The sequence below is a fragment of the Dama dama genome, chromosome 20 (genome assembly GCF_033118175.1).
Source record: "Dama dama isolate Ldn47 chromosome 20, ASM3311817v1, whole genome shotgun sequence".
Lineage (NCBI taxonomy): Eukaryota > Metazoa > Chordata > Mammalia > Artiodactyla > Cervidae > Dama > Dama dama.
In genome coordinates, this window is record NC_083700.1 from 116,802,936 (window position 1) to 116,819,610 (window position 16,675).

At 57.3% G+C, this 16,675-nt stretch overlaps 1 protein-coding gene across 2 annotated transcripts; it reads left to right on the top strand.

The window, feature by feature from the left end:
• The first annotated feature begins 206 nt into the window (after positions 1 to 206).
• ING5 (inhibitor of growth family member 5) lies at positions 207 to 16,313 on the top strand. Of its 2 annotated transcripts, none has more exons than XM_061122693.1 (8): positions 207 to 298; positions 2,407 to 2,478; positions 7,557 to 7,738; positions 8,822 to 8,933; positions 9,095 to 9,188; positions 12,377 to 12,512; positions 13,019 to 13,080; positions 14,721 to 16,313. In XM_061122693.1, exons 1-8 carry the CDS (start codon positions 262 to 264, stop codon positions 14,761 to 14,763), a joined length of 738 nt encoding a protein of 245 aa, XP_060978676.1. In that variant the 5' UTR covers positions 207 to 261; the 3' UTR covers positions 14,764 to 16,313. The 2 variants fall into 2 exon arrangements, with proteins under 2 accessions (XP_060978676.1, XP_060978677.1); XM_061122694.1 differs by having other exon boundaries at positions 7,572 to 7,738.
• Positions 16,314 to 16,675: the final 362 nt, after the last annotated feature.

The window sequence follows — 16,675 nt, forward strand, 5'->3', positions numbered from 1 at the left end:
GGGCCCCGGAAGTCGCCCCTCCAGGCGCTGGGCCCGCTCTCGGGTCCCCCGGTCGAAACCCCATCCCGCCCGCCCGGGCCGCCTAGCCCTCCCAGGCCCCGCGCGAGGCGGCGCGCGGCCCGGCCGGAAGCCGAGGCGGGGGCCCCGCCCGGCCGGCGCCCAATCAGCGCGCGGAGCTCATTAATAGTGACTAGCCGGCCCCGCCCCCGGCCCTCGCGGCGCCGCCGCCCGCGCAGACCCGGAGCGCGGCCGCGGACGAAGATGGCGACCGCCATGTACTTGGAGCACTACCTGGACAGTAAGCGCCCCGCGCGCCGCCCCGGCCCGCCGCCCGCGCCCCGCCGCCCCCGCCGCGCTTCCCCGAGCGCCGAGCTCCGCGCGCGGGCCACGGGGCACGCGGGGGCGGCGGGGCGGCCTGGCGGCGGCGGGGGTGGCGGGAGCGCGCGGGGCGGGCGGGGCGGCGAGGGAGGGGCGCGGGGCGGGCGGCGCGGGGCCCCGCCGGCACGGCCGCGCCAATTCCAGGTGCGTCACGGCGGGGCGGGGCCCGTGCCGCGGGGCGGGGCCAGTGCGTCCCGGCCCCGCCCTCCAGGCGACCACGCCCACCTTAGCTGCAGGGCCCGCCCTCCCCGCCCTTGAACCGGGCCTCCTGGGCGGGGCCCCGCCTCTTATCGGCTGGGCTCCGTCCCTGTCGGGCCCGCCCCCTCTGGCCAGGCCCCGCCCCTCCAAGCCCCGCCCCACCCTTCCCGCCCTGGGAGCGGGTCTGGCCCACCAAGATGGTTGAGTCCCAATCGCCTGGGACTCTTGGTCGGGCTTGGGGGGCCCAGGGCCTCGGGGTTCTGGGTTCTGTGCCTGCTTGTGCTGTGACCGAGCTTGTGCCTCACTTCCAGGCCTCAGTTCGTGCATCTGCAAGGCATGCAGGCGCAGAGGGTCACTTAGGGTACCGGTCCGGGCCCACGGGCTGGGGGCGCTACTTACTGGCCTGGGTTAGGGTGTTCAGGGTAGGGGTCATCGTCGTGGGCCGATGTCCCGACGATGCACATGTTGTCCTCTCTGGATGACTCCTGAGCGGGTGGCTTTTTTCCTCCACATTTCACAGAACAGGTGTTGCCGGCAGAAGCCACATAGCTTGTTAAGGTTGCTTGCTGGGGAGCCGCAATCCCGCGTTGGAGTCCTGGGGAGGGTGGGGCTGGTGGGGGTTGGGCCCCATGGCTCTAGAGCATTGTGCTGTACTGGGGATATTCACAGCCCCCAGACCCCCACATGAGGTTGTTGAGAGTAGGGATTGAACCTCTGCTCTGGGGAAGACTGTGGGGATCCACAGGGAATCACCCAGTCCTGGCCCAGCTTGAGCACAGGTCCTGGGTGGGAGAGCACCCAGGTGCCTGAGGTGGGCACTGTGGCTTGCCCTATTCTTTCCTGGTGCCTTCCTGGTGGGCCCCACGAGGAGAGTCCGAGGAACATGATTCCTGGCCTTTGCGGAGCACCCGTGTGAAGGCTCGGGGATGGACGGAAGCCCCTGCTAACTCCCTAAGCACCTGCTGTGCACCAGGAATTTTCCTGGACACGCTATCAGGTGGGGCAGATGGAGTTTTTAAACGTTCACGGGAGTTTAAAGGTCATGAAGGAGCCTCGCACGTCTGAGAGTGCAGGGGCAGTGCTGCTGTAGGAACCCCGGGGGGGATCCCACAGAGAGACTGTGAGGGGTCTGCTCGCTCTCTGCTGAGCCGGGGAGCCCTGGGGCTTAAGCAGCAACTTTGTCTGAGAGGGGTCCGTCCTGGCTGTAGGCAGGGGGCGGGCTCGGCCCGGACCAGGAGCCTGGCACTGGGGACAGCAGAGCAGTGTTGTGCAGGGTCCTCACTGTGCTGTCCCGCCTGGTCTGTTTGATTTTAAATAAACTCTCGTAAAGTGGGAAACTCAGTCCGTCTGTGGTACTGGCCCCATTTCAGGTGCTCAGTAGCCCTGCGTGCCAGTGCCCCTGTGTTGGGTAGCAGCATCTCTGCATCACGTTCCCCCACACAGCCCCGGCTGGCACTTCCCGATGCCCCTGAACTTTACAAGTTCAGAGTAAAGTTGGAGAAGGACCCTGGGGTTTGGGCTTGTTCGCTGTGACGGGGTGTCTGCAAGGGAGGAGTGGCCTGGGGTCTGGGGTGGGAGGGTCGCATGGACGCCCTCTGTTTGACTCTAATTTCTTGAGTTTCTGACAAGTGCTCAAGCACATCAGCCCGTACCAGGGTGTGTTTGTTCAGTGTTTGGAGCACGTCCCTGGAAAAAGATACCCCAGTTCTTCTTGTTTCCGAACCCTAACAAATGGAAGCTGGAGTGGGCTTATCTCTTGTAGCCCTGAGGTGTGAAGCTTGGAAGGTGAGTTTTTGTCCTGCTGTTGAGAAGCACGTTTCTGTGTTTCAGGTATCGAGAACCTTCCCTGTGAGCTTCAGAGGAACTTCCAGCTGATGCGAGAGCTGGACCAGAGGACGGAAGGTGGGTGCTGGCCTTTCAGTGCAGCCAGGATGGGGAGAGCCGCTCCCCAAGGCAGGACCCTGGGAGTGGTGTTGAGCTTCCCAGGACCTGGGGCAGAGGGGCTGCAGGCGTGGGGTGGTGTCTCAGAGAGAGTGCCGGGTCTGTGCAGTCAACCTCAGTCTCTGGTGCTCCTGCGTTTCATCTTTATAACCCTCATCCCCTCCTTGCAATTAAAGTGTTTGTTACCTTCTCTTTCCTTTAAAAGATTTTCTCTTTTCAGACTCTGTGTATACAGTTTACACAGTGCTTTTGGATCTTTTGGTATTTAACTCCTTATTTCTAAGCAGCTCATTTTTGCTGCATTTCTTACTTTATTTCCTTTTGGTTTTAGACTTTAGCTGTTCAGTTATTACAGAAAGTGAAGGTTCACATCTCTGGTTGTGCCCAGCCAGCTCATGTGCACACGGCTCCTTCCCGCCATCTCCTGGGTGCGGTGGACTAGAATTCACACTGTACTGATGCCGCGTCTGTCAGGGCCGCTGTGTTGGTAGTTGACCACGAGCTATGCTCACGCGCCCTGTTTGGACTGCCTTTTCCTTGGAGTTCTTCACTGCTTTTCTGGTTGGTGTTGTTTCCCTTGTTTTCCTTGTGCGCTGCGCCAGGTTACGGCCCGTCCTCTCTGTGCTCTCCAGGGAGACCCCTGGAGCTCAGCTGCTGGTCTGCTGCGCACACCTTGCCCCAGGCCTTCCTCTCCCTTTGCTGCTCTTCCTGTGGAGCCCTGTTTGCTAGCTTGTTAAGCATGCCACATCTTGATTTGCCCCTTTGTTTCAGGGGAGCCTTTTCTCTGGGAGCTTCTGGGAAAAGTAAAGAGAGGAGGGTAAATTTGTTACAATGTTGCATGTCTGAAAATGCAGCAGTGAATAGTTGGCTGGGTATAGAATTCCAGATTGACAGGCATTTCCCCCAGAATGTGACAAGTGTTGCTGCATTGTCTCCCAGCTTCTGCATTGCTACTGAGAAGATCAGGGTCATTTGGATTCCTGATCCTTTGAAAATGTGATCGTTATTTCCACTTTCCTATTTAGAAGCTTTTAAGCTTTTCTGTTTATCTGTGAAGTTTTACATTTGACGATGATGTGCTTGGGTGTGGACACTTTTTTCACACATCGTGTTGGGCATACATTTTGTGAGATTGAAATAGCTGTGCTTTTTGACTGAGGTACAGCTTTCTGACTAATGAATGCAGAGACTTCTTTTATTGTGAGATACAGCACATATGTTCATAAATAAGCATTCAGTTCAGTTCAGTCACTCAGTCGTGTCCGACTCTTTGCGACCCCATGAACTGCAACATGCCAGGCCTCCCTGTCCATCACCAACTCTTGGAGTCCTCCCAAACTCATGCCCATTGAGTCGGTGATGCCATCCAACCATCTCATCCTCTGTCGTCCCCTTCTCCTCCTGCCCTCAATCTTTCCCAGCATCAGGGTCTTTTCAGGTGAATCAGCTCTTTGCATCAGGTGGCCACAGTATTGGAGTTTCAGCTTCAACATCAGTCCTTCCAGTGAACACCCAGGATTGGTCTCCTTTAGGATGGACTGGTTGGATCTCCTTGCAGCCCAAGAGACTCTAAAGAGCCTTCTCCAGTACCACAGTTCAAAAGCATCAATTCTTCGGCGCTCAGCTTTCTTTATACTCCAACTCTCACATCCGTACATGACTACTGGAAAAACCATAGCCTTGACTAAACGGACATTTGTTGGCAAAGTAATGTCTCTGCTTTTTAATATGCTGTCTAGATTAGTCATAACTTTCCTTCCAAGGAGTAAGTGTCTTTTAATTTCATGGCTGCAGTCACCATCCACAGTGATTTTGGAGCCCCCAAAAATAAAGTCTGCCACTTATTCCACTGTTTCCCCATCTATTCGCCATGAAGTGATGGGACCAGATGCCATGATCTTAGTTTTCTGAATGTTGAGCTTTAAACCAACATTTTCACTCTCCTCTTTCACTTTTATCAAGAGGCTCTTTAGTTCTTCTTCACTTTCTGCCATAAGGGTGGTTTCATCTGCATATAAGAGGTTATTGATATTTCTCCTGGCAGTCTTGATCCACCTTGTGTTTCATCCAGCCCAGCGTTTCTCATGATGTACTCTGCATATAAGTTAAACAAGCAGGGTGACAATATACAGCCTTGACGTACTCATTTTCCTATTTGGAACTAGTCTGTTGTTCCATGTCCAGTTCTAACTGTTGCTTCCTGACCTGCATACAGGTTTCTCAAGAGGCAGGTCAGGTGATCTGGTATTCCCATCTCTTTTAGAATTTTTCCACAGTTTGTTGTGATCCACACAGTCAAAGGCTTTGACATAGTCAGTAAAGCAGAAATAGGTGTTTTTCTGGAACTCTCTTGCTTTTTCAATGATCTGGCGGATGTTGGCAAGTTGATCTCTTGTTCCTCTGCCTTCTTTAAACCCACCTTGAACATCTGGAAGTTCATGGTTCACGTATTGCTGAAGCCTGGCTTGGAGAATTTTGAGCATTACTTTACTGGCATGTGAGATGAGTGCAATTGTGCGGTAGTTTGAGCATTCTTTGGCATTGCCTTTTTTGGGATTGGAATGAAAACTGACCTTTTCCAGTCCCATGGCCACTGCTGAGTTTTCCAAATTTGCTGGTGTACTGAGTACAGCACTTTCACAGCATCATCTTTTAGGATTTGAAATAGCTCAATGGAATTCCATCATCTCCACTAGCTTTGTTTGTAGTGATGCTTTCTAAGGCCCACTTGACTTCACATTCCAGGATGTCTGGCTCTAGGTGAGTGATCACACCATCGTGATTATCTGGGTCTTGAAGATCTTTTTTGTACAGTTTTTCTGTGTATTTTTGCCACTTGTTCTTAATATCTTCTGCTTCTGTTAGGTCCATACCATTTCTGTCCTTTATTGAGCCCATCTTTGCATGAAATGTTCCCTTGGTATTTCTCATTTTCTTGACGAGATCTCTAGTCTTTCCCATTCTGTTGTTTTCCTCTATTTCTTTGCATTGATCGCTGAGGAAGGCTTTCTTATCTCTCCTTGCTATTCTTTGGAACTCTGCATTCAAGTGGGTATATCTTTCCTTTTCTCCTTTGTTTTTCACTTCTCTTCTTTTCACAGCTATTTGTAAGGCCTCCTCAGACAGCCATTATGCTTTTTTGCATTATTTTTCCTGTGGATGGTCTTGATCCCTGTCTCTTTTACACTGTCATGAACCTCCGTCCATAGTTCATCAGGCACTCTATCAGATCTGATCCCTTGAATCTATTTCTCACTTCCACTGTATAATTGTAAGGGATTTGATTTAGGTCATACCTGAATGGTCTAGTGGTTTTCCCTATTTTCTTTAAGTCTGAATTTGGCAATAAGGAGTTCATGATCTGTGCCACAGTCAGCTCCCGGTCTTGTTTTTGCTGACTGTATAGAGCTTCTCCATCTTTGGCCGCAAAGAATATAATCAGTCTGATTTCGCTGTTGACCATCTGGTGATGTTCACGTGTAGTCTTCTCTTGTGTTGTTGGAAGAGAATGTTTGCTATGACCAGTGCAGTGTGTTCTCTTGGCAAAACTCTATGAGCCTTTGCCCTGCTTCATTCTGTACTCCAAGGCCAAATTTGCCTGTTACTCCAGGTGATTCTTGACCTCCTACTTTTGCATTCCAGTCCCCTATAATGAAAAGGACATCTTTTTTGGGTGTTAGTTCTAGGAGGTCTTGTAGGTCTTCATAGAATCATTCAGCTCCAGCTTCTTCAGCGTTAGTGGTTGGGGCACAGGCTGGGATTACTGTGATATTGAATGGTTTGCCTTGGAGACGAACAGAGGTCATTCTGTCGTTTTTGAGATTGCATCCAAGTACTGCATTTTGGACTCTTTCGTTGACTATGATGGCTACTCCATTTCTTCTAAGGGCTTCTTGTCCACAGTACTAGATATAATGGTCATCTGAGTTAAATTCACCCATTCCAGTCCATCTTAGTTCACTGATTGCTAGAATGTTGATGTTCACTCTTGCCATCTCCTGTTTGACCACTTCCAATTTGCCTTGATTCATGGACCTAACATTCCAGGTTGCTATGCAATATTGCTCTTTACAGCATTGGACCTTGCTTCCATCACCAGTCACATCCACAACTGGGTGTTATTTTTGCTTTGGCTCCGTCTCTTCATTCTTTCTAGAGTTATTTCTCCACTGATCTCCAGTAGCATATTGGGCACCTACCAACCTGGGGAGTTCATCTTTCAGTGTCTTATCTTTTTGCCTTTTCATACTGTTCATGGGGTTCTCACGGCAAGAATACTGAAGTGGTTTAAACATTTATGCATTGCTTAGCAAATAGCACCTAGAGACCCTTTTCCCAGATGGAGAAGTACAGTCCCTGGTGCCCAGGGCCTGTGAGACTCCTGAGCAGGCACCCTTCCCTCGAGGACTGCACCCTGTGTGATCACCTGCAAGGACAGTCTTTTCGTCTTTCTGAAGTGAAGCGCTGGCAGCTGCCTCTGTTCCCGCCCATAACGACGATGGAACCGTCACACGTGTGTGTTCTCCTTTGCACCGTGCTTTTCTTGGCCAGTGGGATTGACCAGTGTTCTGTCTTTTTACTGCTGGGTAGCATTCTGTTCTGTGAATGGACCGCAGCTTATTTATCTATTTTATCCTAGATTGGACATTTGAGTTGTTTCCTGTTATCTGTAGTTATGAATGTTTTCCCCTGTGTATCCTGGCCTCTGAATCTTTAGGGTATGTCCCTAAGAGTAGCATGCCGGTCATAGGTGAGGTGAGCACATCATTTATTCAAACAGGGACTCTTGAGAGCCCAGGGAGGCACAGTGAGCCCTTGCTGGGCAGCATCATACACTGGGTTGTGCTGGGCACACTGCCCTGGTTGGGGTGTCTGCTTGTGGCCCTGATCCACAGTGTCTGGGAAGGCTGTTGCCCCTGCCACCATGGGTGTCCAGTTTGAGCCAACCACTTCTTTGCTGGAACTTGGCACCGTCAGGCTTTATTGGTTGCCGGTCTGGTGAGCTTGTCCTGGATCACACACGGGAAGTAGCTCTTCAGCCATTTCTCTCTCAGATAAGAAAGCTGAGATTGACATCCTGGCCGCGGAGTACATCTCCACCGTGAAGACGCTTTCCTCAGACCAGCGCGTGGAGCACCTGCAGAAGATCCAGAGCGCCTACAACAAGTGCAAGGAGTACAGTGACGACAAGGTGCAGCTGGCCATGCAGACCTACGAGATGGTGAGTTGGGGGGCTGCTCCCCCCATGCGCAGGGAAAGCTGCTCAGAAACGGCAGGTCAGGCAGAGGTCAGGCTGGGACAGAGCGATGCGGCTAGGAAAGGTGCGCAGTGGAGGGCTCCTCCTCCTGGGAGTGTTAGTGTGGTCTAGTGTTCTGTGCCCTTTCAGCTTGTTCTGTTACATGTATATATATGTATATTCTGATGCTTGTTTTTATCAGCTTTAGGTGAGCCTGTTCTGTCCACCTCCCTCTCAGGTCAGCCTCACTTGAGGCTCACGAAGTGGCGCACGTGGGGTTGTGTCGTGAGGTGCCCCATCCTCACCTCCCCCAGGAAGACAATAGTGGTTTCTTAGAGCCTGCATTTGGTTGTGTTTGAGAAAGAAGCATCTTGAAGCAGAGTTTCATGCTTATGTTTGGGATTTTGATCTAAAGCACTAAGTCCTTTGAGTAAGCAGCCCGTCTTCCCGAGAGCTAGGTGTGATCAGCATCCTTAAGACAGTCCTGTTTTCTCTCTGATGTGTAATGAAGCTGAGGGCTCTGGTTCACTCCCAGACGGGGCTGTGTGGCTCCCGCTTGGGACGCTGCCACAGGGGCCGTTGGGAGGTTGTCACTGCCGGCAGGCGCTTTTCTCGTGATGTCCCTGCAGCTGCTCAGCAGGAGCGTGCCCTCCCGTGTTGTCCTGTGTGGTCACGGGTGATGTTGCCACCTCTTTCTCCTTCCTTCCAGCTTCATCCGGAACCTAAAAGTTAAGTCACTCTCTTCTTAAGGACCTGTGCGCTCTTCACGTTTTACGTTACAGTTCGGTATCTACTGTCCTCAGCCCTGACTCCATGTCTCAGAGCTGCTTCTCGTCCCTTCACGGTTTTCTCCCCAGTCGGCTTTATTCTGTTGATCGCTCATATGTGGGGAAAAAAGACCTTTGCATGAAGTAGGAAATAGTGGGCCTTGTTCTAGCAGAGCTTTGCTAATTCAGGACTCAGTTAAGGGCCAGACAGCACTTTCTGGCTGACACTGGGAGCATCTGTGATTCCCAGGGCGTTTTGCCCCGAGAACCACACGGATTGTGTGAGCGTCCTTCCGTGCAGGTGGACAAGCACATCCGGAGGCTGGATGCAGACCTGGCTCGCTTTGAGGCGGACCTAAAGGACAAGCTGGAGGGCAGCGACTTCGAGAGCTCTGGAGGACGGGGGCTAAAAAGCAAGTCTATTAATTTTTCTTCATTTTCTTGCTAACCATGGAGTTTTGAAAAATTTTGTCCAGTAAGTGTATTAGGAATATTACGGTAAATACCATATTTGGGTAAACCTTGTCCTGCCTCAGGAATTCTGTGAACAAAGTTGGGGTCTGTCTTGTTTCAGAAGGTCGAGGTCAGAAAGAAAAGAGGGGCTCCAGGGGTCGCGGCAGGAGGACCTCAGAAGACGACACCCCAAAGAAGAAGAAGCATAAAGGAGGGTGAGAGGTGCTTTTTATCTTTTTCCCCAGAGAACAACATTGGTGTTTGCTCAGGAGGGCAACACCAGTCACTGCTGAGGCTGCAGACGTGCTCACCTGTCAGGTGTGCCGAGGCCCCTCCCCCTCACCTGTCAGGTGTGCCGAGGCCCCTCCCCCCACCTGTGCAGTGGTCCCTCCCCCCACCTGTGCACGTGTGCTGTGGCTCCTTCCTCACCTGTCAGGTGTGCCGAGGCCCCACCCCCGTCACCTGTCAGGTGTGCTGAGGCTCGTCCCCCCCTCACCTGTCAGGTGTGCCGAGGCCCCACCCCCCTCACCTGTGCAGGTGTGCCGAGGCCCCTTCCCCCTCACCTGTCAGGTGTGCCGAGGCCCCTCCCCCTCACCTGTGCAGTGGTCCCTCCCCCCACCTGTGCACGTGTGCTGTGGCTCCTTCCTCACCTGTCAGGTGTGCCGAGGCCCCACCCCCCCTCACCTGTCAGGTGTGCTGAGGCTCGTCCCCCTCACCTGTGCAGGTGTGCCGTGGCTCCTTCCTCACCTGTCAGGTGTGCCGAGGCCCCACCCCCCCTCACCTGTCAGGTGTGCTGAGGCTCGTCCCCCCTCACCTGTCAGGTGTGCCGAGGCCCCACCCCCCTCACCTGTGCAGGTGTGCCGAGGCCCCTTCCCCCTCACCTGTCAGGTGTGCCGAGGCCCCTCCCCCTCACCTGTGCAGTGGTCCCTCCCCCCACCTGTGCACGTGTGCTGTGGCTCCTTCCTCACCTGTCAGGTGTGCCGAGGCCCCACCCCCCTCACCTGTCAGGTGTGCTGAGGCTCGTCCCCCTCACCTGTGCAGGTGTGCCGTGGCTCCTGCCTCACCTGTGCAGGTGTTCTGACCTGATAGCCCTGTGAATCCAAGGGTCCACATCCAAGGGTCACATAATAGTGTAGCAGTATTTACTGAAAAAATTGTACGTGTAGGTGAAATCACAGAGTTGAAACCCATGTTGTTCGAGGATCAGCGGTTAATTTCATATATTGTGATTTTTGTTATGGAACATCTGTTTGACTTCTTTTTTTACAGATTTTAGTTTTGTTTTGAAAAGTCTCCATGCATGAATGTCTTAGTTACGCTTCCTTCATGACATGTATTTAAAGCTCTTCTTTATTCATCTAAACACCTGGTCTTCTGTGCTTCTGCTGGTCTGTGCACACGCTCCTCCTGGTTGGTGGTGGTGGTTTAGTCCCTAAGTCGTGTCTGACTCTCTGCAATCCCATGGACTCTGCCCGCCAGGCTCTTCTGTCCATGGGATTTCCCAGGCAAGAATGTGCTGATCAGGGATCAAACCTGTGTCTGCTGCATTGGCAGGCGGCTTCTTTACCACTGACCCAGCAGAAAAGCCCTCCTGGTGACCACTCCTGCTTTCTTGCTCCGTTAGGTCACACGGTTTTCTCCTTCTCTGACCTTGCGGGCGCACGGAGGTCGTGGAGAGGGCAGCACCTGCTCTTCCCAGAGCGCTCGCCCTTGGTGGTGCAGGTGGCCGGAGCTGCGTGGGGCTGGTGCGAAGGTGGTGAGGCGGGGAAGCCAGAGCGCCCGTCTGCCGCCTGCGGGCGAGGCTCCCCTGCTGCTGCTCCCCTGGTTGGTCGCAGGGGCCTGGGAGAGGCTGGCTGGTTGAAGTCCAGGGGCTGGGCCCTGCAGCCTCTGTGTGGCGGGGTTAGGTAGATGGACCATGGGTATGGCTGTGTGTGGGTCCCACGGTGTTGGAGCGGTCCCGTGGGCAGCGGCCCTGGCCCTCCACAGCCCTCCTGTATCTGTACCCATGATGCAGCGGTGTACGGGCTTGCTTTCTCCCGTGGCGGCAGGGCTTCCTGCTCCTTCCTGCTCAGGACCTGGGGTTGGGCAGGCATCCTCTCGTGTCCCTTCGTCCACAAGTCCCCTTGGAGGGACGAGGCCCCGGCTTCCAAGTGCAGGGATGCCTCCCTGGGGCGCATGTGCCTGACCGCACAGAGCCCGGGTGACCCCTGCGGTCCCAGCCCCCTCTGAGGGGCTGCAGCATTCCCTCGGCCACTGTCTGTATCATAGCTGGTGAGCTGGGGCCGTCAGTGAGGAGGCTGGGCGGGCGGCCTGCCTGAACCGTGTCCTCCCCGCGGCCGCCTGACCGAGCACGTGACCCCGCGGGCGGGGAGAGAGCCCCCTGGCCGGCAGGCCTGCCCGAGGCCGTGCTCGAGGCAGTTTGAAAGCGCTGGGTCAGAGTTACGTCTCCGTGACGTTTACAAGAAGGAAGGCCTTCCTCAGAGACGGAGACAGAGTCCTCATGGAGGAGGGCCTCGGAGCGGCCCCGCGGGTGCAGGCCACCGTGTCGGGGGACCGGGGTGCAGCAGACCTGGGTGTGGGGTGCGTCTCGGCAGCTGCCTGAGGAAGGGGCGAGCAGTCAGTCCCTCGGGGACCCGGATCCCTTCCGTTCATCCTGTCGGTGTGTTCATGTAGCTCGGTTGGCCGCTGCCTCTTTTCCCTTTGCTGCGTTCCTTGTGTGACGCGCTGTTCCTTTAGCAGATGAATATTTGAACATGCCTGTAGTTTTTACCTGGGGGGTACGGGAGGCAGGGTTTTCCTTCTGTACTGGTGGGAAGGTACTGTTTTCACTCACCTGAGCTCATGGGATTTTTTTTAAAAGACTGAAACCCACACGAGTTGATTCCCCCCGAGCCACTCCCTCCCTGCGGCTGTGGCGCCTTGGGCAGTGGTCTCGGGGGTGGTCTGGGTGCTGTGGGGGCCTGGGCGTGGTGCGGGTAGCCCTGGGCTGACTGGGCTGCTTCCCGGGGCAGGCAGGTGAAGTGGCCCGGCGCACAGAGGGCGGCTGTGGTGTTTGGTTCCTGAGAGTCGGAGCCCGGGGGAGGCTGGGGGCCAGGGACGCCTGCGGTTCTGGGCTGAAGGTGCCGGTGGAGTCGGGCGGAGGGCGGAGCTGCGGGGCGGGCTGCTCAGACACTGGGCGTCTGGGCGGGCTCGGGGGTGCTCTCGGGTGTCGCCGGGCGCCCACTGCTGGTGATGCCGTCTGCTCTGGGTCGGGGAGGGACTGGGGCAGGTCCGCTCGGGTTGGGGACTGTCTGGACACGTGGTGACCGCCTGCCCCGCGTCGGCCTGCGCCTTTGTGCTGCATCCTTGCCTGGCGTCATCGGGGGCAGCTTGACCCCAACTCCCCTGCCTGTTGTCCCCGCAGGTCCGAGTTCACCGACACCATCCTGTCCGTGCACCCCTCCGACGTGCTGGACATGCCCGTGGACCCGAACGAGCCCACATACTGCCTGTGCCACCAGGTGTCCTACGGGGAGATGATTGGCTGCGACAACCCGGACGTGAGTGTGGGCCGCGGGGCGGGCTGGGCGACGGGCAGGCGGCACTGACTGCCTCCTCTGGACAAGAGTGTGGGCCGCAGGGCGGGCTGGGCGGCGGGCGGGCAGCACTGATGGCCTGCCCTGGACGAGAATATGGGCCGCGGGCTGGGCTGGGCAGCGGGCGGGCGGCACTGACCGCCTTCTCCTCTGGACATGAATGCGGGCTGGGCGGCGGGCGGGTGACACTGACCGCCTCCTCTGGATGAGAGTGTGGGCCGCGGGGCGGGCTGGGCTGGGTGGGCGGGTGGCACTGACCGCCTGCTCTGGACAAGAGTGTGGGCTGCGGGGCGGGCTGGGCCGGGTGGGTGGGCAGCACTGACCGCCTCCTCTGGACGAGAGTGTGGGCCGCGGGGCGGGCTGGGCTGGGTGGGTGGGCGGCACTGACCGCCTCCTCTGGACGTTGAGTGTGGGCCGCGGGGCGGGCGGGCAGGCGGGCGGCACTAATGGTCTCCTCCTTCTGCTTGCAGTGCCCCATCGAGTGGTTTCACTTTGCCTGTGTGGACCTGACCACGAAGCCCAAAGGAAAATGGTCAGTATGGCGCCGGCCTTGCTCGTGGGCTGGGCGGGGGCCTGCCTGCGGCGGCAGTTCTGGTGCTCGGGGCTGAGCTGCAGACGGACAGCTGCCCGCCTCACCCAGGGTAGTGGCTGTCATCACCCCTGCGTGACAGCGACCTCGAGTCACGCGGGTTTGAACCACTTACACGTGGCTGTTTCTCAGTGGTAAACACTGCAGTACCTCGGGCTCCCTGGTCGGCTGAACCCACGGATGCGGAACCCAGGTGTGAGGAGCCGTGGGTGGGGACGGCTGGCTGTAAGTTACGTGTGACTTTGGACTGTAAAGAGCCGGCACCCCGACCCCTGCCTTGTGCAAGGGTGGCCTCCCCCTGACAGCAGCCACTCTGGCTCTTGAGGGAGGCAGAGGTGACTGTGGGTCTAGACAAGGCATGAAGGACTGTCCTCGGGAAGCTCAGATGGAAGCTGGGGGCAGGCTTGGGCTGGGCGCCTCCGTCCTGGAGGAAGTGTGGGCGGCTGGGCTCTCTGCTCCCGGCCGTGTTCAGGTGTGCCCGCAGCTTTGCTGTGCGTGAGAGCCTGGTCCTGGTGACTGTGCCGAGTGAAGGCCTGGGGACACTGCCCTCCGTGTTCCCACGTACACCTGGCTCCCCATGTGTGGACACAGGGAATGTGAGCAGCCCGAGGGACCGTCCGTGTCGTCTGCCTGCAGTGGACGGCTGGGCAGGGGGCACAGGCATGTCCTGGAGCCACGTGTGGTCTCCACCCGGCCGGGCCCTGGCAGGCAGAGCCAGTGGAACCTGGTGGCCTGGAGCAGGCTCAGCGTGGGTTAGGGCGGGGTCCTGGGCTGAGCCCCCTGGGAAGAAGGGACGTGTGGGCTGGCCATGGGGCTGGGAGGCAGGGAAGGCAACTTGGGTTTGATTTTGGACTTGGTGGGTTTGAGTTGTTTGCGGGACTTTTCTGGTAGCCGCTAGAAGATTGTTCCCTTCTGTGTAGGGGAGGGCGTGCCCACCACGTGCTGGGAGCACGGCAGGCTGCACAGATGCAGGGCGGGGCGAGGCGGGGCAAGGTGGGGCAGGGGCCCACTCACCCGCTGCCTGACCCCCGGCCTCCCTGCCTCCCTTCGGAGCTGCAGAGTGCAGGCTGCTTCCCACCTGCTCTGCATCCTGAGCCCGCAACCCTCGGTGCAGCGAGGTTCCTGGCTCCCCACCCTAGGGCCCAGCGGGCTGCACTCAGGCCCTGGACCAGGCGCTGGGAGCCGGGGGTTGGGTGGCCACGTCGTAGCGCACCAGCCGTTCCTCAGGAGGGGCCTCGGGAAGCTGCGTGCCCAGGGTCCTGGGGCCGCTGAAACCCCCGGGGCAGGGCGGGGGTCTGCGCCTGCCTGCTCAGGCTGCCCGGCACCTCCAGCGTGCTCCCTCAAGTGCTCGCCACCCCTCCCCCACCTCCCCGTGTGGTCCCAGGGGCCCTGTCCTCGCACAGGGAGCACCGACCAGCTTGGGCGACAGGAGTGCTTGTGTGTGCACGCCGCTGCGCTCGCTGACTTGGGTCTCCCCAGCCTCAGCACGGACGTCGCGCAGACCGTCCCGTCCCGGGAGACCAGGAGGTGGGGCCTGGCCTCCTGCGTTCGGGGGCCCCTGAGGGCGCCTTTTCTCGTTGCAGGTTCTGTCCGCGGTGTGTTCAGGAGAGGAGGAAGAAGAAGTAAGGCTGGGGCGGACACTGGACCAGAAGAGCAAGTTAATATATTCCCTCATTCATGTTGCAATGTTTTACATTCATTTTAAAACTATCTTGTTTCCGACGATATTTAATAGCTCAACGGCCAGTTGTCATTCTGGATGTTTCCTTGAACAGACGAGAAGCCACCTGAGCCCTGTTGCACAGATGAGCAGTCTTAGGGGACCTGCCACAGTGACTCCATTCTTGTGACTTTCGTACAGACCCCTGGCCCTGAGCATGGCGGTCACCTCCGGTGGCCCCGGGACTCCGTGGGGTGCGTGGCTGGTGCACTGCCGTCGAGTTGCATCTGGAGCCGTGAGCCCCGGCGTCCGGCTGGCTTCCTGGGGCGGCTCGCCGAGGCCCTGGTGCCGCCGCGGGCACCTCTGAGCCTTGCCAGGAGCGGGGGCCTGTGGAGCCTGAGACGTGCCCAGAAGGGCCAGCCCTGCCCGGGCGGGGGCTCCGCCTCACTGTGCACTGCCTTCGCCTTCGGACTGCCTGTTCCCTCCATGAGGGGTTTTCTTTCCGGAGTAAACGACACTCCATTAGCAAACGGGCTTGTCGGTGCCATGACCGGTATGGATAAGATAGCCCAGCGGAAGGGCCGGCGGTCCGTTTCTCCGGGAATTCTGACTCTGTACTGTGAAGATGAGTTATTGTGGTAGCATGAAGATAGTGGTCTGTGTGAACATGAAGTGAGCCCAGGCTGCCGGGAGCTGACCTGAGACCTGTTGACTTGCACAGCAGGTCAGCCGCTCAGACTGAGTGGTGACAATTATGTGATGTGATTTGTGAGCTTCTCGTGCCACAGGAGCAGTTTTGTGTGAAGCCAGGAAACCCGCGTGTCTTTCCTCCGCGATCAGCACGCGGCCTTGGACCCGCCTTGCTGGTCACGGTGGGGGTGGTCCAGGCGTGGACCCCTCGCGTGGCTTCTGCAGGCGGACTCTCCCCTGAGGCCGTCCAGGTGTGTTTGGAAGGCAGCGGGCACGGCGGCTCTGCCTCAGGCGCGGAGTCGGCAACACAGACTGGAGGCCCAGCTTCCCAGTGTGGACGGACCGCGTCCTGTCTGTGAGGAGGGCCATCGACAGGGACCCATCTGCTTTCCCCTGATGGCCGCCCGTCCTGTGCGCTCCGGAGAGCAGAGACTGCGTCCTGTGGGGCTGCCGCCCACGGGGTCCCTACTGTCCTACAGGCGACGGGGGCCTGCCCTGGGTCCGCATCCGAGCACCTTGCGTCTGACCCTGTCCTCTCCAGAGGGAGCTGGCGGCCAGGACTTGCTCTGCGAAGACTGCGGGTGGTCTGTGCAGTGCGTGGCCCTCGGGGCTCCCGCGGGCGGGCGTGGGGCGTGGCTGCTGCTGCCCCTCGGCCCCGGGCTCGTCCCGGCCACGCAGCGCTCCTGAGGAAGGGGCCTGCTGGCACCCGCAGCCTCTGCCTTGGCGGGAAACCCGGGGGAGTTGGTGTTTAGTAACTTAGGTTTTAGTTAGCACGGATGTTTAAAGATTATGGGGAGTAAATTGTGGAAAAGGTTTTTTTTTTTTTCTTCAGTCCTTTACCAGTTTTTGTGGATAAGATAGGTAAGTACAGTATGTTTGTGGTGATTCTTCAGAAGCTCATTTCATCTTCGACCCATTCACATCACTGTTCCATGGGAGGGGGATTTGTGGACGCAGGTGGACGGCGGTCCTAAGCCTCAGCGGGGTGCCCACCGCCCCGGCCGTTCCTCAGGAAGGTGACTGACTTCCCTGTCAGAAGCTTTCGTTTAAAGTTGGATGGTGTCACCCTGCTTGTCAGCGTGTAACATGCCATCTGCGGACCTTTTTGGGAAAGTTTCTGTGCTAATGTTTCCAGCGTTTATTTTGCTGGTTACAGTAACATCACCGAAATAACATGCATGTAGCTTT